Here is a 25972-nt window from a genome sequence, read left to right on the forward strand (position 1 = left end):
AAATAATGCCACCACTGAACGTGAGTTTTTAGCCATCAAATGGGCAATAGAATCGCTCAAGTATCATCTTACAGGAAGAATGTTCCTTATCATGCGGGTGATGAGGTGGTTCCAAAGTCTGAAATTCCATACCTTTGTGGTTCTGAGAGATGGGAATAAAATACAATTTTGACCCAAAAAACACATTCCCTCAGTCTGCAGGAAACAGGGAAGGGAGGAGGGAAAGGAGATAGGTATGTGACAAAGTCACATTTATGACACGCCTTTAGGACTTGGAGGGTATCGAGGGACCAGGGATGGCCAACCACCACGTGAAGAAGTTCTGTACAATCTATTGCAATAAGGGCAACATTTTTGGATGTTTCTGCATATTTGATGGCATGGGAGATGCACCTTGGAGAGCTATGCCATTTCGACGTCAGTGCTTTATAAGGAAATGGTACCCTGAATATCAATTCCAAATCACATCAGCACTATAATTCTGTGTTTTCAGACAAACCTGGGGTTTAATTTTTATTAGAAGGGTTGAGATTGAAAATGTCCTCTACTTAAATTTGAGAGAAAGCACCTTGAAAACATGAGACTTTGGCCCTCATTACGACCCTGGCGCAAAGCGAAAAACGATGGCGGTAAACGATTACCGCCATCGTCTTCCGCTAGGGCCGATTACGACCCGTGACCGTAAACTACGATGACATTAGCGGCATCGTAGCTAACGCTGCCGCTGACTGCGCCAAGGGCGTGCGCACGCGAACATCCACACCGTACTTAGCGCCATGGCGGAAAGGTAACGCGAATGCCGACCCAAGCGGACATGCCCCTAACGCCATCACCCAGCCCGTTAAGTACCTTACCGCCATGGTGCTAATTACGCCATCGCGAACCAACCGTAAAGGGCCATGTAAAGTGAAGGCAGCTGCCACAGGTGCACAGAAACAGCACAGGTGAAGGCAATACAGACTCAGGAAGTACAAAAAGAGCACACCCCACCCCTTCCCACACCCAGTCACACTCCACAATGATACCAATAGGGCTAGCAATGTTGGGGCTGGAGGACCTGATAGCAATGCGAGTGCTACAACAGCAACTACTACAACAACAACAACAACAACAACAACAACAACAGGCTGCACAGAGGAGACGCAGGAGGAGAAGGAGGGCAAGGCAGGCCCAGCAAGCCCCAGCAGCACAGCCAGTGCCACCACGCAGGCAGCCCCCAATCCCACGCATCAGAGCCACCCCATTCAACCTCACCGCTGAGCAGATCCACACCCTGTACCGACTGGACCGGGACACCATCACCAGCATAGTGGACATGATAGGCAACGACATCGTCAGCATGATTGAAACACCCACTGCCAACCCCCCCCCCCCTACTGAAGGTAGTGTCTGTGCTCCACTTCCTGGCCACAGGCAGCTACCAGCACACAGTGGGGCACTTGCATGGCATATCACAACCATTATTCTCGCGTACACTGATGCAAGTGCTCGATGCCCTCCTCAAGCACACAGATGACCACATCTCATTACCACGGTCTGCCCAGGAGATTGCCAACACCAAAGTGGGTTTCCATGCACTGGCCGGCATACCTGGTTGCATTGGTGCCATTGACTGCACCCATGTTGAATTGGTGGTCCCACATGCCATGGAGGTACCGTACCGCAACCGTAAACATTTCCACTCAATCAACGTGCAAATGGTCTGTGACTCCAACAGGAACATCACACATTGTTGTGCCAGATACCCCGGATCAACCCATGATTCAATGGTCCTTCGGAACTCCACAATACCACGCTACATGGAGCGACATGCAGGCCCAAGATCCTACCTACTCGGTGAGTCGAATGTCATGTGCATGGTAATGCAAAGTGGGTGTTGAATGACGTACCAATGCATATTTCATCTGGCAGATACAGGGGGGTGATGCATACGTCACATGGGTGCAACTAGCAGTAGCCAGATCATTCCCTGTGGCAGCACTGACGTCAACAGAGTAGTGTACACATCATGCCTGACCTAATCATCCCAACATGTGAATGAAAGTGCATCCCAAAAACGACACAACCATCTGCAAGTGCATTGTGCGAATTGTGACCGCATTGACCCTAAAGAAAACCACCAACATGCACGTCACCATGCACCAACTACTGAAAGGCCTGTCCCCCACAACTGCGCACAAAGGAGGCACATGACAGACAGGAACATCAATGCACCACTACAAGACCCACAAACTGTCCCCATTGACACCAGTAATGCTCACTGGGGTCATAATGAGCCAGACATCAATGTTGCTATCATGTGAGCTTCATGCTCACAGGACACGTGCAAGGTCACGTGAATGACGGCCTGAACGGACACAGTGGATGGCCACTCACAAGGCAATCGTCCCCCCTGCATTGTGTATTTTGCATGCAAAACAGTAAATGAGAGCCATGAACACATACTGGTTGCACAGTGTAAATCCATTACCACAACTCTAATTGGTGCACAGTAACAGTCGGAATCAAGGCATGGTTGTGCGTCATGTTCACAAATCAATCTCGTTCCTGACACATTCTTTTCTCACATTTTACAGGTGATGCGGGCTATCCCCTGAAGAGGTGGCTCCTCACACCAGTGCGGAACCCATCGAACCAGCATGAGGAGGACTACAACCGTGCCCATGCACGTACCCGTGTGGTGATAGAGCATGCTTTTGGCCTACTGAAGGCACGTTTCCGCTGCCTCAGCAGGTCTGGCGGGGCACTCCTGTACCGCCATGAGAAGGTTGCAAAGATCGTCATGGCATGTGTCATGCTACACAATATGTGCATCAGACGAAACGTGCCTCTGCCCCCTGACGCAGAACCACAACCACCTGATGATGGGGATGATGATGATGGGGATGGGGCAGCACCTCAGGGAGGCAGCGATGCACAGGAGGGGCATATAATGCGTCAGAATGTCATTGACCGATACTTCTAGCACACACAGCGAGTGTGTAACATATGGATGGCACTTGGGGCACTGTGTGTGTCTGGTATGTCAACACTGTGGACTGTAAAACAATAAAGCACACATACGCAATGAGCAATGTCCACACATTTCGTTTGTGAGTAAAGAAAAAGTGTATTGTTCTTCTGAATGGGTATAACAGAACCCCTCCCCCCTGAACACTCCAACACACCCAAATCCCCCCTCCCCCTCCCCCTGAACACTCCAACACACCCAAATCCCCCCTCCCCCTCCCCCCTGAACACTCCAACACACCCAAATCCCCCCTTCCCCTCCCCCTGAACACTCCAACACACCCAAATCCCCCCTCCCCCTCCCCCCTGAACACTCCAACACACCCAAATCCCCCCTCCCTCTCCCCCTGGACACTCCAACACACCCAATTCCCCCCTCCCCCTCCCCCCTGAACACCCTGCAAACATGTGACAGTGCCCGTGGTGAAGTGTGTCTAGTTTTGCACACTATTGACTGCCCCCTATCCCGGAACCTGGGGCCCCCCTGCCTGTGCTCCTCAGGGTCCTGGATGACCTGCGGACGGGAGAGGCTTGTGCTGAACTTGCAGCTGAGGATGTACCGGGCTGCTCAGTACGGCATGTGTCCAGAATTGTCTGGCTCATCATCTGCCGCACTGCAGCAAGTTTGGTGCATATGTCCCTGCTGGCAGTTTGGATGGCAGACCTGATGCCATCAGCACTCCTCTCCACGGCTGCACTGGCACTTCCACATTCTGAAACATGCTGCGTGAGGAGTGTGCCCAGTACTTCCTGCCTGTTGGCAATCTGCTCCAGCGACAGCTGGAAATCTGGCCCAATGGAGGGTGCCAATGGGGGACCAATGGGACTACTCCCATCTTCCACGACTCCCACTGGGCTTGGAGTTGCTGGCCATGAATTAGCTGCCGATGGGCCCTGGGTGTCATCTCCATGATGGCTGATTGGGGATAGGTGTGGTGAGTGTAGTTGCGTGTTGTGGTCAAGTCCAGTGTCATCCTCCACATCACTATCGGAGCAGGAAGCGATGGCTGCAGTCTCCCCAACAGTACTGCTTCCTGCTGACACATTGCCCTCAGTGGGCAACAGTGGGTGTTGTTGGGCTGCAGGCGCTGTCACGACCCCTTCCTCGGGGGACTTTGCTGCCCTGGCCTCTTCAGCCTGGCGTGGTTTCTGCCTGGGTCCAGCAGAGGTGGATGCATGGTTCCCTTCTCCCACTTTCTTGGCCTTCTTGGCTGGGGTGCTGGTGCTGTCGTCCCTGCCAGTGTCCGAATGCGAGCCTGTGATGGAGCAGAGGAGGGTGACTGTTATTGATGGTTCAGCGGACATTGTGCAGGCATTGTGAAGAGTGTAATGGATAGATGGTGGAGTTAGTAGCCCGTGACATACAGGTTGCCTCCCTTGAGGTTCGGCTTTGCATGCAGGTGTGTGTCTGCCTACTGTACAGTGTACATGCTGCATGTGCGCAGGGTGTGGCTCATCTGCTGATGTGTTGCGTCTGCCATATATCTGGATATGAGGCACCTACCTGTGTCTCCAGATGTCGGGGCCCCTCTCTCCATCTCGCCGACACCTTCGATGCACTCAATGCCAATCAGAGAGGCACATGTCTCCTCCCATGGCTGCATCTTCAGTGGGGAGTCTGCTCCCCCGCCAGTTCCCAGGGCCAGGTTACGGTTGGCAGACATAATGCCCCGGACCCTGATCCGCAGGTCGTCCCACCTCTTGCGGCACTGTTTGGAGGTGCGTGGGGTGGTTCCAACAGCACTGACACGTTGTGCCACAAGTTCCCACACCTCCTTTTTGCGGGCTATGGCTGTCCGGGTCATCTCAGTGGAGAAGACAACATCTGCCTTCTTCTGGAGCGTGTCTGCAAGCATTTGCAGTTCCTCACGACTGAAGCGCTCCTGCCGCTGCCTGTCACATGCCTTCTTGACAACTTTCGGCATGGTTGGGTGTGGAAATGGGTGGGTTATGGGAATGACAGGGTTTGAGGGTTGGTTGTGGTTGGGTAGGATGGCAATGGATTGTGTTTTTTAAGATGGCCGCTGTGCTGTTTCCCGTTCCGCCGCGATTACGCTATTTCCGGTTCCGCCTAATTGCGGTCACCGCTATTTACGGTGACCGCTGACTACGGTCGGCGCAATGATGGGTGGCGGTAGGTCACCCTGCGCTGTTAACGAGGCCGGTAAGGGCTGTTTACGGCATGGCGTAGTTTACGTTACCGCCATGGCGTAATGCTCGTGCGCGATGGGTCGTAATATGGCGCTCTTATCGCCATCGGACCATGGCGTTAACGCTCATTACGCCATGGCGGTAATTTCGATTACTTACCGCCTGGGTCGTAATGAGGGCCTTTATAAACTGTGAACTTCAGCTGAACTGAAGCATATATTTTTTGAGCACTACATTGATTAGTCAGCTCACAGCGAGAGAGAATTTCCAGAGCTCTATTAACCTATCACTAAAATCAATGCATGGAGGATTAATTGAATAGCTGTATTTCTTTAAGCTAATGTAGATTAATTCCAAACTCAATACAAATTCAATATAAGCATTATGAGCTTAAATCCCTATTTGAGGAATGTCTTGGACTTTTTTAATCCAAGCTCCAGACCACCATTATATTCACAAATGACAATTTGACTGACAAGTTAAGTGCTTTTTCAGAAACAGATGTCTGGAGAGGTTCATTAGCTCCATCAAGGGTGCCGGTAGTTGAGGTGAGGAACAAGGAAGAAGGGAGCGCAACCAATTTAAATTTAAATTTCTCTGTCTTGTCTTCAAATCTCTTCATGGTCTTGCCCCCCCTTATCTCTCCTCCCTTCTCTCCTTCTACTCTCCCTCCCGTTCCCTCCAATCTGCTGACCATTTCCTTCTCACTTCACCTCCTCCTCCCTGTGCCTCCTCCTGTTTTTGCTCCTTCCAGCTCTTAGCTCCTTTACACTGAAACTCCCTTCCTCTTGCCATCCGTTTTTCCCCCACCTTCCCTTCATTCCGCACTTCCCTGAAATCTCTCCTTCTCCATCCTCCTCCTTGAATCCCCTACCCCCCTTCTAGTTCCCCCTTCTTCTCTCTTTCCCTGACTCTCTCCCCTCCCCTCCTCTACCCCCCTCTTCCTCCCTCCCTTTCCCCCTCTTGCCCTCCTCCTCCTCCTTCACTCCACCCCCAACCTGTCCCATCTCCCTTTCCCCCCTCCCCTTTCAGTTAATTGCTCTTTCCATTGTTTGGTTGTTTGATTGATTCATATTGTTATGCTTCCACAGTTTATCGTTCATGTTTTATGTATCATGTTGTTCTTTGTACAGCGCTTTGGCGTAAGGAGCTTTATAAATTAATAAAATACAAAATACAAATACCATCACCTTTCCCTGGTGGTGCCCTTGCATGAAGCCCCTGTCGGCCAAGGGCGCCAGTAGTTGGAGTGAGGAGCAAGGAAGGAGGAGGGAGCATGACCGCACACATCTACGGTCCCCACCACAATCACCTTCCCCTGTCGGCATCCTTGTGTGAATCTCACCTTTTCAAAGGGCACTGTCATGATGCCTACCCCCGGGGACCCAGACCAGGTCCAGCAACCCCGGAAGCAGGCATCAAGGTATTTTGAGCAAGCCCAAAAACCCCTGCTAGGGGCTGTTTGGGTGCGGTCCTGGCACCTATGGCGCCAGGCTCATATGGAGAGTCAGTCCTGGCGCCAACTTACCTGATGCAGACCATGCTGCAAGCTTACCTGATGCAGACCATGCTGCAAGAGCTCCAAGCCAAATGAGGCCTGGAATTGACTATTTTACCTAGGGACTATTTTTTACTCGGGTGGGGCTGGGGAGGAATACTTACCTGGGACTACTTTGGAGGCTATTTAAACCACGCCCGAAGAGTAGCACACGCTTCGCTTTATTCTGCATCCAGCAGCGTAACGCTCACCGTGCCTGCAAGTCTGCATCCAGTCTTCTGCCACGCCCGCCACGAGTTTGCAGCTCCTAGGAAAAAGGGAGAAAGAAGGAGAAAAGGTTAGAACAAGAGCAATACCTTTGATCCTTACCTGAATTCCCGATCTATCGTGCCTTCGGGCTGGAAGAAAGAAGTTATTTTATGCGCGCCGCCTCGCCTGCTGCAGCGCCGCGCTGAACTCACCGGCCTTCGCAGCATCTTCACATTCCACCGCATCCTCCTGCATGTTCCCGCCGCATTCCGGCACCTAAGGAGAGGACAAGAACAGCAAGGTGAGCCAAGGGAATACACAGAGGAATATTAGTTACCCCCACATAGACTTACCTGATTTTACCACCGGGGGTACTATTCCTCTTCACGGGTCGGCGCAGCTTCCACTGCATCTTCGCCGAACCCCGGCCCCTAAGGGGAAACAAAAGGACAGCAAGGTGAAACAAAGGGACTATCAAGGGGAACCCTCCTCACCACAATAGACTTACCTGATTTTACCGCCGGAGGTATTATTCCCAGAGACTTCATACTGTCTCTCAGTGCCTGAATAAGGGAGAAAGCAACAAGTTACATATTGACATTATTTTATCGAACTGTGTTGGAAAATACAAATCCTTACCAGAATATTACCGGTTGCCACGAGGAACTCTTCACTAGAGTCAAGCTGCAACCTGGAAGGAATCGGACAAGAATGAAAGTCAGGCATTTGAACTCTTACGAACTTCATACTTTTCGGAGTCAATATTGTTCTGGAACTCACCAATTCCTTCGAGCCAGTGAAGCAACTGGTTATCAACACGCCCCTGTGCTCAATGCAGGAAGGAGAGCTCATCTTTTCAAACCATCAGGTGAGACTATAAGAGGGGACATCAAAGGTGATCTGTGGGGAGGTCGGGGGTCGGGGGGATTTACACTCAACTCCACAGGTGGTTAATTCCCTTTCTCCATTTGCAGAAGAATATTCCTACGGGCCAAGCAAACGAAGCTAGGTGGGCCAGTCCAGTCCGTCATCTCGGCCCTACGCGTCACATTGGTGGAGACCGCAGCTGTCCAATTCAGAACGACGCCTCTGTGGGAGCCAGGTGAGCGTAACAGGCACTGGTAGTTGGGGTAGTTTGGGCAGGTAGAAATGTATCATTAATCCCCAGGATATTCAAGCAGCGATCCACCCTGGTGTGAGTGCAGCCCCAGGGAGTATTGTGATCCCATCCCATCCCTTGGATGACTACCAGCCATTTCTGGAGGCCACAAGGCACCAACAAATGACTTTTTAATGCAATGGTTATCTTTTTATAACTGAGAACATTATTTGTAAGCAATGTCATTCGGTTACATTACATCGCTGGGTGTGGGCATCACAAACATAGGACAAACCTAAAGGGAACCAAGATCGCTTGCTGAAGAGTTTTTCTCCCTTTCTACCTGAGGTGTGCACCTTAATGTCGGTTGTGTGCATTTTGTTGCCATCTGAGCCATCAATCTGCTACTGGAACTACTGGAGAAGTACCCACGACAGTTGTCATTCGGAGACACTGAGCTCAGGGAGTACTCTTAACACTTCTGGAAGTCATACTGCCCACAACAAGCATTTGGTTGTGTGAAGAGTGTTGAGTGCCAATTGTTGGAACTATAATAGAATGGGTGGGAGCGGGGAGACAGACTCTGGCAGCCCCTCAAGTTTTCTGGACATTCCCTCACCACTCGTTTTTGGGCTTCCATAGGCCCTGATTTGATCTTCCACACAGACTTCCCAGCTAAACTCCTCTATCACTCATGTAATGGGCAACTGGTGCAGGAGAGTGTGGGGGGTGGAGGGGTTGGACTTTGGGAGCCCCTCAAGCCGCCGTGGTGGTAGGTTGGACTTTGGCAACCGCCCAAGCTGTCGTGGCGTTCCCTCTTAGCCCAAGCAAAGTGAAAGTGTCTTTTAAAGTATCTGCAGGAGAGGTGTGGGGGCTACTGATGTATTTGTATTATATATGTGGATATTTTTTATGTGATCCTTTATGCGCTTGTATACATTGTTTATCAGATTCGTTTCATCTAATTGATGCTCAGCATTATTGTTATGTTATAATATTTACTTGTTGTGTTAGTAAAGCCCAAGGTGTGTGTTGATCGAGAGTTCACTTATATTTTTCATCCATGGCCAAACGCAAAGCAACCTCTGGCCCGACACCTCATGATATGGCAGAAAAACAAATCCATTATTTTGAAACCTGTCAATGAGGCGAACAAACTTACTGGCAAAATTAAAAATCTGTTGGTAGAATTCAAAGACCACCTACTATCAGGGAAGTCAATACCTGTTATTAACAAGTCTTATAGACCCCTATTAAAAAACAGCTGCACTAGTACAACATCCCCAGGCATTTGTGTTGGCTTTCACAGAGAACCACAACTGGTGGATGCTACAGGCGAATAATCGACATGGAATTGTTATTATCTGTCTTTCCATTTCCCCTTTTGACTGAATTGAAACTGCCCTGAGGAAGGCTGAGTAGAGGAATAACTACACCCTATAGCAGAAACTTGAGTTGGCTTACACACAACTCAACCCTTGAGAAAAGTGTTATTCTTTGGACATTTCTTTTAGTTAACAGGCCTGACTGGTTGTGCTAACATTGTGGGCTCTCTATGGGTACAGACACTGTGGGCATATGTGTAAAGATAGGAGTAGGTGCCTTAGTCACAGTATGAGTGACCTGTTCAGGTTTAAATAATTGTGAGCAGTGTTTTCACATTATTTGTCTTGTGCTATGGATGCTAGTAAGTGTGTTTCTGTCGCATCATGATGTCAATAGGGGTCTGTGTTATTATCACATTTAATTGTTGGAGTATTAATTCATATTTTTTGAGCTATGTAGGTTTTTCCCACATACATTATGGATTCTTTCCTATTTAAAGAAATACATATGTGTATTAGATGTGTTCTATGAATTCATTTCAGACCCAAGTTATTATTATATGCATTTTCTGGACACAGATCTTTGAATGTGTGTGCAGAATGCCTGGTGTGCTTGTGTTACTGGATTCCCATTCATTCTGCATCTTGGAATTGCATTCATGGGTTTACCTCAGGTGTGTGGTGTTGCCAAGCACAACCTCCCCAGGTAGGTTTATACAGAAAGGAATGCAGTGGGCTGTGGTGGGCCTATAGACAGTTTCCAAAGTTAGATACAAGCTCAGCAAAGTCCAGGTAAGCACTCAACTGAATCTGACACACTAGGACAGGCCGCCCAGGAAAGGTTCTCCAACCCAGGCTCCACCCCCAAAGGTCAGGCCAGAGTGAGCCAGGGCCAGGACTCCCCGCCCAATATCACCCCACAGAGGACGAAGGAGGGAAGGATCCCCAACGCAGGCTCCACCACCAAAGGTCAGGCCAGAGTCAGCCAGGGCCAGGACTCTATGCCCAATGTCATCCCACAGAGGATGAAGGAGGGAAGGATCCACAACCCAGGCTCCACCCCCAAAGGTCAGGCCAGAGTGAGCCAGGGCCAGGACTCTATGCCCAATGTCACTCCACAGAGGATGAAGGAGGGAAGGATCTCAAACCTAGGCTCCACCACCAAAGGCCAGGCCAGGATGAGCCAGGGCCAGGAATCCATGCCCAATGTCACCCCATGGAGGACGACGGGAGGGACAGAAAGAGGTCTTCTAACCAATCCACTGGACTCCCATTCCTCCAGATATCACTGCAGGTCATCCAGGAATCCGCTGGGAACCCAATCTTCTACGCTTGGTTTGGGAGAGGAAGACCCAGAGATCGTGGGTTCAGGGGTCACTTCAAGGGTCGGGAGTCTGTCTCGTTGCACAGCAAATGGTTCCAGACAGCTTCCAGAAGAAACATATACAGAGACAAGTCGGGGGCCAATCACCCAGGGAATCTTTGAGAAAGCCCGGAACATCTCTTTACATAAGGTAGATCTCCCCAGTATAGCTGGGGGCACCCTAGGCTTTGGACAAGCTGATATGAACTTGATCCATGTGGTAGGGACAGAGTCTGCCCGACTGACCCCAAGACCAGGGGCCTCATTACGAGAATGGAGGTAGCCATGGAGCTATTAGCTCCATGGCTGCCTCCGTTCCGGGCTCCATTACCGGGTTCTTGCAATGGGGACTTACCGGATTACTCCGACATAGGAGGACCCAGTAATTCCTCCTTGCAGGAACCCATCCCCATTTGAGCCCCCATAGGGCTAAATGGGAATGGGGAGGGAGGTAATAACGGGCAGATTACATCTGGCCCATTATTGCCTCCCTCTTCCCCTCGTGGGGAAGAGGGAGGCAATTTTTCCAGGCGTGCGATCCGGGTCCCGCGATGGGAAGCTCGTAATCAGCGTTCCCGGAATGAAGGGGGCCGGTCCAGTACCGGCCACCTTCATTTCGGGAGCACCAGCCTTATAATGAGGCCCCAAGGGTTTTGCCACCTTTCAGTGCCCAGCCAACTAACAGTCCTTGTTGAGAAAGATTGTATTTTTGCAGCTGTCTCTCCATAGATTTCTATGGGACACTCTTTCTTTTTGCTTGTTTTGAACGCTGTCCTGACTTTCTGGAGGTAAGTAAGTCCTTCTGCTTTACTTCCTTTGCCTGTTTTGCTCATTCATATGGAGAAACTGAATAGTACCCAAGACTGTAAGTAGCGAGAGATTTTGGGCCTCATTACGAGTCAGGCGGGATCCCACCAAATTGCACTACTGTTACCGGCTCTCGGCCTGCCGGAATTACTGGCAGATTCCAAGTGCCAGTAAAGGTGGGTTAATCCCCATTCCATGGAGTCTCTAGGACATAATGGGGGATTGCTGGTAATACCGGCAGTTCTTTGCTGGAGGGGTGCCTTACTTACCTCCAGATCTTAGCTGGAGGTGAGTCAGCCACCCCATCGGCAAACTCGAGTATGCCATTCCGGAAATGTGCCAGTAAACGCAATTACCAACACACTAATTTCACACGGCATTCTCGTAATGAGGTCCATTGTCTCTGAAAGAACTGTTTAGGAATAACCATGGCAGATTGCTGTTACTGCAGGACAGAGATAGTTCAAAAAGATGCCAGGAGGGAGTGTTGCAGCCGTGGCGGGGCAGACAGTGTGTGAGAATGGCCTTCAGATTAGCATGGACTGGGCTATCAATGGGTGAATAAATAACCCAAACATGTCCAGATGCTGTGTGCCCCTCATGTTACATCCCAACCAATCTGTACTCCAATGCACTTTTTTCAGCACTAAAGCACCACCTAATAGCCACAACTAAAAGCAAATATGAACAAAGCAAAGGCAATATTCTTATGTTCAAATGTTTCTTTTCCATTCCCTTCCAGGGTCCTCTGCACATAGTTCCGTAGTGTACTCTAATGATATAGCAACCTGACTGCTAAGTGGCCCTGTATTACACGAAACACAGTATACATGTGAGAAGAAGAAAACACTGAGAGGGGAGGCATTGTGCTTAGTAGCAGTAGCAGCAGCAGCAGCAGCAGCAGCAGCAGCTGCAGCAGCAGCAGCAGCAGCAGCAGCAGCAGCAGCAGCAGCTCAGTCCTGGTCGAAATGTAATTTGATGATCCAGTTGCAGAGTATGTGTTTTGGATAGCAGACCTTGTATGTCCAGTTGGAACCTCTACTGGTTGAATAAAAAATGTAAGTTTAAACCAAAATACACCATAAGACACCAAAAGAGTTGCAAGATGCAAACCAAATGTTCTCCACACCACCTTGGTAGAGGTCCAAGAAGCCAGATTCCAGGCTCTAGATCCAGGATACAGTGGCTGTGATGGGCCAAATAGACTTTACACCTGAAGAAGATACTTCTCAGCAGGGTCCGCAAACTAGAGAACTTCCACGAGTGCATAAAACTAAACAAAGTGATGCTAAATAAACAGTAAAACGTCTGGCAAATGCAATGCTGGGCAATGGCAAAGGAACACATGCATGCACGGAACAGTGTCAAACTATGCTGTGCAATGGCAAAGGAACACATGCATGCATGCAACAGTGTCAAACTATGCTGTGCAATGGCAAAGGAACACATGCATGCATGCAACAGTGTCAAACTATGCTGTGCAATGGCAAAGGAACACATGCATGCATGCAACAGTGTCAAACTATGCTGTGCAATGGCAAAGGAACACATGCATGCATGCAACAGTGTCAATATTGTTCTCACTTGAGAAAAATGAATTTAACAGCTGACTCCTCACACATCATTAAAAGAGTCAGAAATATGATCAATATTGCTTGAGGGCTTCCATCAAAGAATTCAACCGGGTTTGGACCTCTGACTTGCAAAATGGGTGCAGGCATGAGTATATGAAACCTCTGACCCTAAACTAAAAGGCGTGCCACCCTGCTCCTCTGGAATGAAAAGGCTGGCACCAGAGAACCAATACATCTCTGTATGCCTATCCACATCATTGGGAAACACAGGCCACATTCAAGACAGATTTAAAAATGCATCATCAAAAACCAGTTTGAGGATTAAATCATGCCAATCTGAGGACAAACTTCATCATTAATCGCTGCCAACTGAAAAAGTGAAACTAAAAGAAATCCTGAGCGCTCAAGTTTCCCTGCACTCATGCAGTCCTGTCCTTTTCCCTTTGAATTCTGGGACTTGTCCACAGGAAAACTACATATCCCAGAATTCAAAAGGGAAAAACAGAACTGAATGACCTTCCCAAGCATGGCATGGGGGAAACATGAGAGCTCTCTCACTGTCAAAAGCCCAGCCTGGCTGGCAGCTGGGCCAAGTGGCAGCGATGCAACAGCAACATTTTGAAGCACTGGATGCCATTAAGGGTTATTTCAGGACCACCTTCGCTAGATTCTCAGATACGAAATGCAGGTTTGTGTAAACAAAATCAAAAGTGCAAAACTGCTAAATGTCATCACTTCAAGGCAATTAACGGTTTGTTTGAACCACTCTTTGTAGAGTGCTTTGTAGTGTGAAGCGAAGCAGCAAGTTCTCATGGCAGGCCAAAACACATCTCTTAATTTTTTCCTAACATTTCATTCTTTTGAGCACATAATCTATAGATGGGTCACCACTATCAATTATCCTAGACGTGCCATCTACTCTTAATTTGGGGTAAATAGTCGATACAACAAACAGTCAGTGTTAGCCGGGCCAACAGTTCGATCCCATGACAACGTAGCATTCTTATTGAAAGATGGATGCCTGTGGTTAATAATTGATCAATAATTGATCAAGTTGGGTCCATAATACATGCAGCGCTGCAGTCCTTCCCCCACAATTGAAATGTTGGATACTAAAGCAGTGCAATAGTTCAAAGTACACTTCCAGTGTTGTGAAGAAAGAACATAAGCCCAGAATCCTTCGTTGGTGGAGGACTTTTCAAAAGAAATGAAGGCCACCCATATGCCTGTGAAAATAACATGAATATGTTTCATGGAACAACTAGTAAGATCTGTGTTGGATTGAAGGCTCCCAATCCAAGATGTGCATGGAATTGTGTTCATTGTTAAATGTTCCTCCACGACCTGATGAAGGCCCCCCTAGTTCAACTGAGGGGACACCACGGATGAGTATATTCCGCACTTAGAGCCGAAACACAAAGGGTCGACACCTGTACAATTTGAGTTATAAGGTTAATGTCCATATTCTGTCAAATAGCTATGTACCTTCCATGTTCCCTAGACCAGTCAGTTTGTTCTTTGAAGCGCTTGCACTTTCTTGTGGTTTGATGTACTGTTTTGCACTTTGTGTATTTTTGCACAAAGAGCAAATGTTGAATGATGTAGTTTTGATATTTGTTAACAATGATGTAAAAAAAAAGATATAAACATTTTAAATGCTTTTTAATTCACTATTGCTTGGAGATTTGTACATGAGAAAATGACAAAACAATAGCAGAGTATGCCACTCGATTAATTGTCAAGTATTGAAGGAATGTTTAGATGTTGGTGTCCACCAGAATGATAGTAGGCTGGGTGATCTACCTCTTTGGAGAATACAGAAAGTATGGAAAAAGCTAATAATGAAAAATGCCGAAAATAATCGCATCCCGATCCAAAAATGCCATTGAAAATGTGTAGTGAATCCCGGCCAGGTACACTCTGAATAACATCACACTCCAGATGAATAACAGTTGCATTAAGTTGGCATGGAAAGAGAGTGTTTATGTGGTGTGAAGGGAGAGAGAAAGAGAGAAAGAGAGAAAGAGAGAAAGAGAGAAAGAGAGAAAGAGAGAGAGAGAGAGAGATTCTCAATGCCATCTTTGGGTTCACTGTCGTTATCTGGTGTGTAGGGACCATTTCCAGCCTGTACAGTTTTATTTAATGAGATATAACTGTTCATTATTTCTGTCTAACACTGTGAATCTTTTGAATCTGACTGCTTGTAACAATTTTGCACCATTCTGCTTCACTTTTACATTTACCTTTCATACCTCAATAAAATCATTTTGTACATGAATATGTTTAGCAAATAGTACTAAGATTTGCATATGCGGAGCCAACAGTTTTGACTTGTGTGTAGGAATTAGATAGACATGTGCCAGGCACTGCTATAACGATACTACCTGGCCATACGATAGGAAGAGCTGGAAAAAGGGTAGATTACCAGGGCATATGATAGCAGTACCTGACAAATGCCTGCCCCATGCCTACTCTAAAGGCAAGTGTTTGGGTGTTGCCAAAGCTTGTTGTTAACGTGACTTCAGTGCAAGGAACAGACATTCATTAAGTGCTGAAGGCACACTTGGTTAAGAAATGTTCATTACACCTGTAGAGCATGTACAACTGTGATTAAACCATTTGCTCTCAGCAAACTGATTAGAAATTACACTGGCAAGCCAAAGTTTGATGTGACTGCTTAACAGAACTGACTTAAAGAGATCCCAGGAGGATGTATTTAGAGCGGGGCGTGGGGAGGGTAGTTGTTGGGAATGGGCATAGGGATTAGCTTGGCCGTGGGCAGTCAGTGGGTGGGTAAATAGTTAAACAACTGCTGGAGACTCTCAACATTAATGTTTTTTTTTTTAAATTAATTTTATCAGTTTATTACAAACTTTTAAAATAAATGAAAGCAAAATCCTCGCTTAACAGTTTCGCAAGAAAGAACAAGCAGCTTTGCTCACAAAGGGCCTCATTACACAGAATGCGGTAAACCATGGTGCTATTAGCACCATGGTTGCCGCCGGTAACATACCGGTAACACCATGGAGAAAAGGGGAATTACCACCCCATTCCAAGGTTGGCGGGGCGGTAATTCCCCCTTTCTCCATGGCCCTTCCCCATTCCCATTTTTGCCCCATAGGGCTCAATGGGAATGGGGAAGGAGCTAATTACGGTACAGCAAATTGTGGTACCGTAATTAGCACCAAGGTCCCTTTGCGGGTCCCAACTTTAAGGGCTGGTCTACACCAGCCGTTAAGGTCGGGTCCCGCAAAGGGATCTCTTAGTAAGGCGGTAAGGGTTTACCGGTACCAGTAAACCCTTAACGCCTACCATGTAATGAGGCCCAAAGTCTTCAAATGAATCCAATTCTGCTATTTACATTTTTATCTATTCCTCTCTTTCAACCATTATTAATTAGATCCACTTCGATCTCATCACCTCTAGGATCTTTTCCTTCCAATTTCTTTGCTAGATCTCCAAGATATGTCGTTAAGGCGAACATTAGTTGTCTGTTCGTACCTTCGTGTAGTAGAGCCCATTCATCATCCTTGGTTTGGTATGGACTCCCTATATTCACGTTTTTTAGATGAAGTTTTCTTTCTTGTTGAAACTGGATACAATTCAGAACCAAATGCTTTAAAGTTTCTTTTTGCAGACCACAAAATCGACAGAGTTCATCTTTCACGTCACTTCTTTTCCAGAGGTTTAATACTTGTTTAGTCTTGAATAAGTTTAGGCGAAACATGATGAATCGTTTCCTTCTAATGGGACAAGGGAATCGTTCGAAGTGTTTTGGTATTTTGTTGAGCATCCTTGCTTCCGAAGGGGCGTCTTCCATTCGCCTATATGTTGCTCTTAAACCAATCGTTTCGCACCAATCACATTCCAATAGCTTATTTTTCACTTTATTGGGATTTTGTATTAGGGTTTCTGCGTTTGTTCCAATGTTCTCTAATGTTTTTTCGCAATTTGTTTTCCACTGAATAAAAATGGAGTCTGTTGTTGACTTGTTTGGGCAATTTAATATTTTGAACTGGGGAAGATCATCCGCCCCCAAAATCTTCCTATACAAGGTTAAGGTGTTCCATTGGACCCTCGCATTGATTGACAGTAGACCTAGTTCATAACGCAGACAAGCAACAGGAGCACCTTTTGGGAGTTGGAGAGTTCTGGACCAGAAGATATTCTCGCACCAAGTCCAGGTATTAAAAGAGCAGACCAGCATTGTTTCAGCACCAAAAATTAAAGTCGGAATTGCTTTGGCTCTGTAAAATTCTATCACAGGTTTTAGGCTGAATTTTCCATATTTTCTGTTCATTGCTACGTCTTGGGCCCCCAACATCCTGCACTTTCTCTGTATTTTTAGTACCATTGGTTCATTTGTTATATTGGAATTTATTGTGACTCCAAGATATTGCGCTTGGGTTACACAGGCAATTTGTGCATCACCAACTGACCATGAATACTTTTTTGTCTTTTGGTTTGCGGCTCCTTTTAGATTTTGTAACACTAATATCTCAGTTTTATTTGTGTTTATTACCAAGCCATTTTTGTCTGTGTAGTTTTTCAAGGCTGTCAATTTTCTTTGTAATCCAATTGGTGTTTGGTCCAATAGTACCATATCGTCAGCATATAACATATGTCCCAGGTTTTGACCATTTATTTTAGGGAGGAAGGCTCTGACCTTATTTAGGTCGACTGATGTCAGTTGTTAGCAGGTTAAATAGGGTTGCTCCCAAGAGGCAACCCTGTTTTACGCCTCTTTCCGTTTTTATTGGCGTTGATAGGGTACCTGCCACATTCAGCCTGATTTTAATCGATATTTCTGAATACAGTTCTTGTATTGGTCTTAGTAGACGGGGGGGACAGTTCATTTGCGCCATCTTTGTCCATAGTAACTGCCGATCAACACTGTCAAAGGCATATGCCAGATCTACAAATGCTACATATACATTTGTTTTGTTTTTTAGAGCTTCCATTTTTACCAGGTTGATCATCAGTAGGTTCAGAGAACAACCTACCCTCTTTACAAAGCCACTTTGCCGGATATCGTATTGTCCCGTTTCTTTAATCCAAGCTCCTAGTTGTTTCAATATTTGTGTTGCAAAGATCTTCCCAATCACATCAAGCAATGCGATGGGCCTGTAATTTTTCAGCTCAGAGCGATCCCCTTTTTTAAACACTGAGACAATTATTGCAGTCTTCCAAGACTTTGGAACTCTCTTCTCTAATTAGATGTTTTTAAAGAGAGTATAGCAAAAGTTTGCCCAGGCCTTAGGGTGTTTCTTGAGTTGCACATTTGTCAGGCTGTCAGGCCCGGGGGGCCCTTGAGGAGCTCAGCTTTTTTAGGTTTATTAGAATATCTTCCTCAGTGATGTTAAGGTGCCACTCGGCTAGGTCATCAGCCGGGCTATCTGCTGTTATATTTTGTTTCTTGAACAGGTCAGTGTAATGTTCAATCCACTTGTGTTCAGTCACAGTACTTGATAGAAGTGCTCCTTGTGGCACGTCTAGGTTGTTTATTACGGTCCAGAAGCGTCTCACCGCTCTTGATGATATCAGAGCTAACATTTCTTTGGCATCTTGCTGCAAGATCTTATATTTGTGTGCTGACAGCCATACTCTGTACGTTTTCCTGTACATTTTGATTTTTAGTTGCTTATCCTTTTCCTCTGTTTTCTTTAGAGCTCGAATGTTTTACGTAGCTCTCTTTTTTTCTGAACTATTTCCATGTTATAAACATGTTGATGTTTGTAAATCGGTTTTTGATTTACACTTTGGTGTCCAGTATATTTTTCAAGCAGACTACTATAGTCAATCCCATCATTGGTTTCATAATTTCGTGCCTCAGACAGTGAATCTATCAAGTTGTTAATTTTTTGTTCGTCTAGGTGCACCTTGTGCCCCCCTGGAACAATCGTTATTGGATTTTTCCAAGTGTCTAAATTTCCTCCTTGGTCTGTTTTTACTAATACTGTGAGTAAGTTATGATCACTTTGAGTCATTGTTGTAACTTTTAATGTGATTACTTCACTAAATATGTTCTCCGACATATAGAAATAGTCTAATATAGATCTATTTTCATCTCTCTCCCAGGTATATTTTGCAGGAATATCTCCTCCAACGTTTCCATTCAGTAGCAGCATGTTCCGTGCATCCATCTCTTCTGACCAAGCTGAATTGATTTGATATTGATTGTTCATTCTTCTGTCCATATTCAAGTCTCCACATAAGATGATAGTGGCATTTCTTTCCGATTCCTTGATTTTGTCAATAGTTTCACAGATCAAATCTAGGAAATCACATTTGCTTTATGTTGCCAGTAGATGTTAATTATGCAAAGGTTCTTCTCATTCTTTTTTTGCTCAGATTCCATTATTACTTGCATCACCTGGACGTACGGGGACGGATTTTCCGACGAAATTAATTTTATGTGTCGTCCCGTTTTTACCAGGGTTATCAGTCCTGCCTTAGGTCTTCCTTTAGCTTGTTGTATTGCAGGATTGTGTGCCAATTCGTAATTTAAAGCCACTGGCATCGTTTGGACGCAGGTCTCTTGTAAGCATATGATGTCTAGGTCTTCAAGTTCTTTCGGTTTCGTATTATATAAATGGAAGAACCCTCAACTATTCCAGGATCCAAGAGTTAGGTCGTTACTCGTTTGAGTCTTTTGGCATTAGCTTTTCCCTTCACAATTTAGAGTTTCAGCTAGCCAGCTCCATCTGACCTGCTCCTCCTCTCTGTTTTCTTCACTATGATCGCCACCTGCTTCATCACGTGGTTTCCTGGATTGGGTGATTGTTATTTTTATTTCATCTTTTGTTGAGCATTCATGGTGGATTCGCTCACTAATTTGATCAACTGAAATGCTCGGTTTTCCATGTAAACCTGGACTTGGTCTTTTTTCGTCTAACTGTTCTCCATTCTCTATGTTTAATTGCAGTTTGCTTTTTGTCGGTTCCTTGGATTTCAGTAGCAGATTTTCATTTGTTCTTCTTGGTAATTTGTCATCGAATAACTCACAGACGTCAAAACCTAGTGAATTTAGATCGAATTTGTTGTTCAAAATCAAATCTCTCAGTATTCTTGGGTGGATATGTAACAACACTTGATCCATTATTCCTTCGTTTAAGAACTCTACAGTTTTGATGTCTTCTGTGTCAATTGATCTAAGTTGCAGTATATGTTTAAATAACTGCAGGACATTGGGCCTCATTCCGAGTACGGCTCTAACCAATGGCGCTATTAACGCCTTGGTTGACGCCGTACCCGGACCGGCAGCGCCTTGGTGAATGGCGGAATTACCGCCCCATTCCAAGGTTGGCGGGGCGGTAATTCCCCATTCACCAAGGCTCTTCCCCATTCCCAAATGAGCCCCCATAGGGCTCAATGGGAATGGGGAAGATGCAAATAACGGTGACCGTTCATTACGGTCACCGTTATTGGCTTGGAGGCCCCTTTGCGCCCTCGACTTTAACACCTGCTCAAAGCAGGCGTTAGGGGCGAGGGCGCAAAGGGAACTCGGAGTATGGCGGTAAGGGATCACCGCCACCGGTCTCGTTACCGGTGGCCGCTATCCCTTAACGCCATACTCGGAATGAGGCCCATTGTATCTATTTAATATCAAGGCATCTTTCCCGCAGAGCACTCTCTCGATCATCAGGCAATAATTTGCATTTATGTTGGTTCTTTTTGTTGGTAATTTAGTTCTTGGAAGTTGTGATCGATGTAGATCTGTTCTTTGGTCCTCTCGCATTGCTTGTTGAATATGAACATGTTTCGGTTCTCTCGGCTCTCTTACTGGGCTCTGTTGATAGTCTACTCCTCTCTCCATGTGTGTTTCGGCCTCTCTTTCTTTGGATTTGGAGCCTAAATTAAAGTCAACTAATTGAGATGTTTTAGCCTCCTGTGACCATCGTTCACCGACTGTTGCAAATCGCCTCAAAGTTGACTGTAGAGGATTTGATCTTGGTGCATCCATAGGGCACCTCGAGACGGGTGGAATTATTTTGCAAATCCACTTTGTCTGCTCTCCATTAAGATGTTGCTCATTCCGGTCGCATCCAGCTGAATAAGGGTTTTTCAACTGCTACTTCATCGGTACCAGGAAGATTGAGGTTAGTCTCGTCTTCGATATTTACTTCGAAATCATGAGTCGATAGATTAGCCAATAGGTCAATCATGGCTGCTTCGTTGTTTTTTTGCTGGTCGAGGCTTGCCATGGCTTGTGGATTGTCCTTTAATGGTAAACTCTCTGATTTTTCGTCCATGTTTTTTTTTTCCTTAATGTTTATCCTCCCTTCTTTGTCTATGTTTGTCTGCAGGAGAGCATTTAGATTTTTTACGTTTCTCAAGAATTTACACAAACTTTTTGTTTGATTATTTTTCCATTTGGGCATAGTTTTTGTCTTTCTTGTTTGTTTTTTTTGGTTTCGCTCTCTCATCTCTGAGTTTCTCTGGGCTAGTTTCTTTAATTGTTTTGTTAAATATTGAAAAATATGCAGTTGATGGTTCTTTAGTTCGGTCCTCATTTGCAGGGGACAGAGGTACATTTTGCTGATCCGCTTTGTTAGAGAGCGTTTTGGCCAAGACCTCTGCATTGGCAGAAGTTGATGCTGGACCATCAGGGTCCACTCTATTTGTGGGTAATTCCGCCAAACCATCTGCATTAGCAGAGGTTGAAGGTTGACTTTTGATTTCTATTTCACGGTCCGCCTTTGTAGCTTCAGTAACTTTATGTAAGAGTTCAATTTTCTTCAGTCCATATGTCTCTGTGTCGTCTAAGTCTATTATTTCGACAGATGGAGTGCCTTGCCCTGTTTTGTTTAGGGTATATTTTGTTTTATGGACTGCGTCTTTATTGGTACACACGGATGCCTGTTGGTCAGGTAGAACGCTCCTATCTTCCTGGTGCTTTTTTTGCTATGATTTATAGGAGTTTCTTTCTCACTATCAACCATTTTGTATTTCGCCGTAGTTTGAGTCTGGTTTTTCAACGTTTGGATCGCTTCTCTAGCCAATTCGGCTCAGAGTCTTTTATCCTCGGCATTTGTTTTCATTTGTTCTTTGAGTAACATTGTCATTAGCTCATATGATTTGACATTGTTTTTTGCCTGTTGTTTCATGTCAACAATTTCCATTTCAAGATTCACTGTTTTTGAGTTCAGCAATGCTATGAGCGTGTTTTGGTCTTTACTTGTTTCATTCAATTGCTCATACAGCTTTATCACTGGGGCCACCGTAATCGTCAGAGCAGAGGTAAGATTAGGTCGGAGCTCATTTATAATTTGGCCTATTAGGTTCGTGCACCACTTGTGTTGATCGGCATCATTCAGGGTTTTTCGCCTTTTCAGGTGGTCGCCTGGGCCTCTTCGTATCTTGGGATAATGTCTTTCCATAATCTAGGAGTCCGTAGAAGGCTCCAAGTCTGAATTTGTAGAGTCATCTGAATCTGATGTTGACTGTCGGCTTTTCAGGTTTGTTCTATCTCACGTAGGCTTGTTTAAATATGTTGATTTCCCACTTGATAAGCAACAATTTCTTTTTTGCAAGCACAAAAATGGCTTGGTAGGGCTTTGATCCATTTTCCGTCTCTTCAATGGTTGTGCCCTACATCCTTTCTGCGTCTTATTGTCCGAGCATTTGTATATAGCTGAGTCCTCACTTGGTCTGGGTTTGGCTTTCGTCATTGTCAGTGGTTCTTGAGAACTGATTGATTTGCTGTCAGGGTTTGATTTATGCCCCTCAAGTCATTTAACAATTTGTTGGCGACTGCAATTGAGTCTCTCCTGTGTGATGTATCACTGTTTTTACAAGCAGCATCTGGTGAGCTACAATTTGCATCCTCCATTCTATTTAGTATAATTTGTTTGTCTACGTTCTCCGCTATAAATACTTCATCATTTGTTGTAACTGTAGCATTGTCGTGATTAACCACAAATTCATCATTTGTTGTCATCAAAGTGACGTGTGTGTTCGTTGTTGCAGAGTCACTTTCCTCAGAATCACTGCATTGTTCGCTTATTGCTGCATGAACGCCAGCACCAGATATAGTGAATGGTTCTAGACCCACTCTTGGTATAACAAATGATTGGTAGCTATTTGTTGTTCCGCTCGAATTTATTATTTGTAAAGAGCGGTCTGGTTCAAGGGCATATGCTTTGTTAGACATGCTCAAGTTCACTTGCTCAACATCAATGCATTCTGCAATGATTTGACTGTGGGCCAAAGCGCTCAAGCCTCTCAAAGTTTCCGGCAAGCTCTTTGTTCTTGCGCTGTAATGGTTACAATTTAACAATTGGTCCTCATCATGCCCAGACATTTCTTTCATAGCATCCACAGTATTTACAGAAGCAGTTATGTGGACGTTTTCCTCAACTGTACTTACTTGCTGTCTCCTACATCTTGCTGCGGGCTCGTTAACACCCGACTCCGATTGTCGGCGCCGCAGCATGCTTGGCCGCAATGTGATCATCGCACGGCCGTCCAGTAGGCAGTCCCCCTTCTTCCGCTCACATCGTTTTTCCAGCTGTACAGCCGTGGTAGGGAGGACAAACCACGATGATCGGGGTCCGCTCGCCGCTCACAGCAAACAGCAGTGAGATTCCCCAAAAGTAAATCGACCTTTGCGTGCAGGACTCAACATTAAACACTGTTCACAGAGGACTAATACCAACCAGAGCAGGTGCATTGTTCATTCATGAAGGCTCGGTAATGTTGCAACCACCTTGGGTGCTCACCTTGTTTGGGATCCCTGATGTTGCCTCAAAAATTGATACCTCATTCAGGGGCTAAGACACTGCATGCATCTGCATGACTCTCTTGATGCTGGTACAGGTTTGAGCTGTTACTGAAGCTTTTCTCATACTCTGTAAACTGGTACGGTCGCTCCCCAGTATGGCTCTTGTGATGCTGATACAGGTTTGAGCTGTTACTGAAGCTTTTCTCACACTCTGTACACTTGTACGGTCGCTCTCCAGTATGGCTCTTCTGATGCTGGTACAGGTTTGAGCTGTTACTGAAGCTTTTCTCACACTCCCTACATTGGTATGTTCGCTCCCCTGTGTGGATTTTATGATGCTTGTACATGTTTGAGCTGTTACTGAAGCATTTCTCACATTCAGTACACTGGTATGGTTTCTCTCCGGTGTGGGATCTATGGTGAGTCTTCAGGTCTGATGCACGATTAAAGTGCTTACCACATTCTGTACACCCATAGGGCTTTTCCCCAGTATGGATCGTAAGATGCCTGATCAGAGTTGAGTGGTCCTTGAAGCTTTTCTCACACTCTGTACACTGGTGTGGTTTCTCTCTGGTGTGGGATCGATGGTGAGTTTTCAGGGATGATGCGCAATTGAAGTGCTTACCACATTCCATACACTCATAGGGCTTTTCCCCAGTATGGATCATAAGATGCCTGATCAGAGTTGAGCGTTCCTTGAAGCATTTCTTGCACTCTGTGCATTCATATGGCGCCTCCCTGGTGTGGCTCGTCTGATGTCGGTACAGATTTGAGCTCTGAGCAAAGCTTTTCTCACACTCTGTGCACTGGTATGGTTTCTCTCCGGTGTGGGATCTCTGGTGAGACCTCAGATCTGACACCCGACTGAAGTGCTTGCCACATTCCGTGCACCCATAGGGCTTCTCCCTCATATTGCTCTTCTGATGTCTGTACAGTTTTGCCCACACAGTGAAGCTTTTTTCACACTCTGTACACACATATGGTTGCTGCCAAGTATGGCTCTTCTGATGTCTGTACAGATGTGCCCTCACAGTGAACCTTTTCCCACACACCATACACTGGTATGGTTGTTCACAAATATGGAACTTCTGATGCCTATGCACATCTGTGCTCTGACTGAAGCTTTTCTCACACTCTGTACACTGGTGTGGTTTGTCTCCTCTGTGGGATCTATGGTGAGTCTTCAGGTCTGATGTGCGATTAAAGTGCTTACCACATTCCATGCACCCATAGGGCTTTTCCCCAGTATGGATTGTATGATGCCTGATCAGAGTTGAGCGGTCTTTAAAGAATTTCTTGCACTCTGTGCATTCATATGGCTTCTCACTGGTGTGGCATGTCTGATGTCGGTACAGATTTGAGCTCTGAGCAAAGCTTTTCTCACACTCCGCGCACTTGTATGGTTTCTCTCCGGTGTGGGATCTATGGTGAGTCTTCAGGATTGAGGCGCTATTGAAGTACTTACCACATTCCGTACACCCATAGGGCTTTTCCCCAATATGGATACTAAGATGCGTGATTAGAGTCTTGGCGCCTTTGAAGTTTTTTTTGCACTCTGGCCATTCATAGGGCTTCTTCCTTATATGGCTCTTCTGATGTTGGTAAAGATATGAGCTCTGAACCAAGCTTTTCTCACATTCCAAACGTTCTCCTGTGTGGGATGTCTGATGTATTTCCAGGTGTGACGTCGAATTAAAGTGCTCATCACATTCCATACTCTTGTGGACCTTCTCCAGAACGTGTACCTCATGGCTGCTCACTCTCTGTGGAAAGAAGCAGAGGTTCCACATATTATTTTATATCACAGTACAGCCTAAATATCAATAGACACAGGGCAGAGCCATTCAATCCAACTTTACTCCCCATTCACAAACTCACTGGGTGATCCTGATTGAAGCAATTTGTGCCTTGCCTCAGATCAATTTTAAGAGTGAAAAGTAGAGTCCCGAAACCTCAGAACGGTCCAATTCTCTCTCTCTCCCTCCCTCTCCCTCCCTCTCTCTCTCTCTCTCTCTCTCTCTGTCTCTCTCGCTCTCCCGCTCTCTCTCTCTCTATATATATATATATATTCAATGAAAAAACGTTGTCAAAGGGACGTTATGGTTAAGTTGCACTAATAAAAACCTATGAAATTCAGTAAAAAAACGTTGTTAAAAGGACGTTATGTTTACAAG

General features: G+C 45.9%; 1 protein-coding gene across 2 annotated transcripts in view; it reads right to left on the reverse strand.

Moving 5' to 3' along the window:
* LOC138489353 (zinc finger protein 271-like) overlaps positions 1-25972 on the reverse strand; it is a 211401-nt gene that overhangs the window by 110732 nt on the left and 74697 nt on the right. Inside the window, exon 2 of one of the 2 annotated variants that reach the window (XM_069617071.1) lies at positions 14639-25561. The exons of the other annotated variant lie outside the window; for it this stretch is intronic. Coding sequence (XP_069473172.1) covers positions 23837-25561 — 1725 coding nt within the window. The 3' untranslated portion in view covers positions 14639-23836. Of the gene's footprint in view, positions 1-14638; positions 25562-25972 lie in introns of those variants that run through there. 2 annotated transcript variants of the gene reach the window in all.

This window comes from Ambystoma mexicanum, chromosome 9 (genome assembly GCF_040938575.1).
Source record: "Ambystoma mexicanum isolate Mex_15411 chromosome 9, UKY_AmexF1_1, whole genome shotgun sequence".
Taxonomy (NCBI): Eukaryota; Metazoa; Chordata; class Amphibia; order Caudata; family Ambystomatidae; genus Ambystoma; species Ambystoma mexicanum.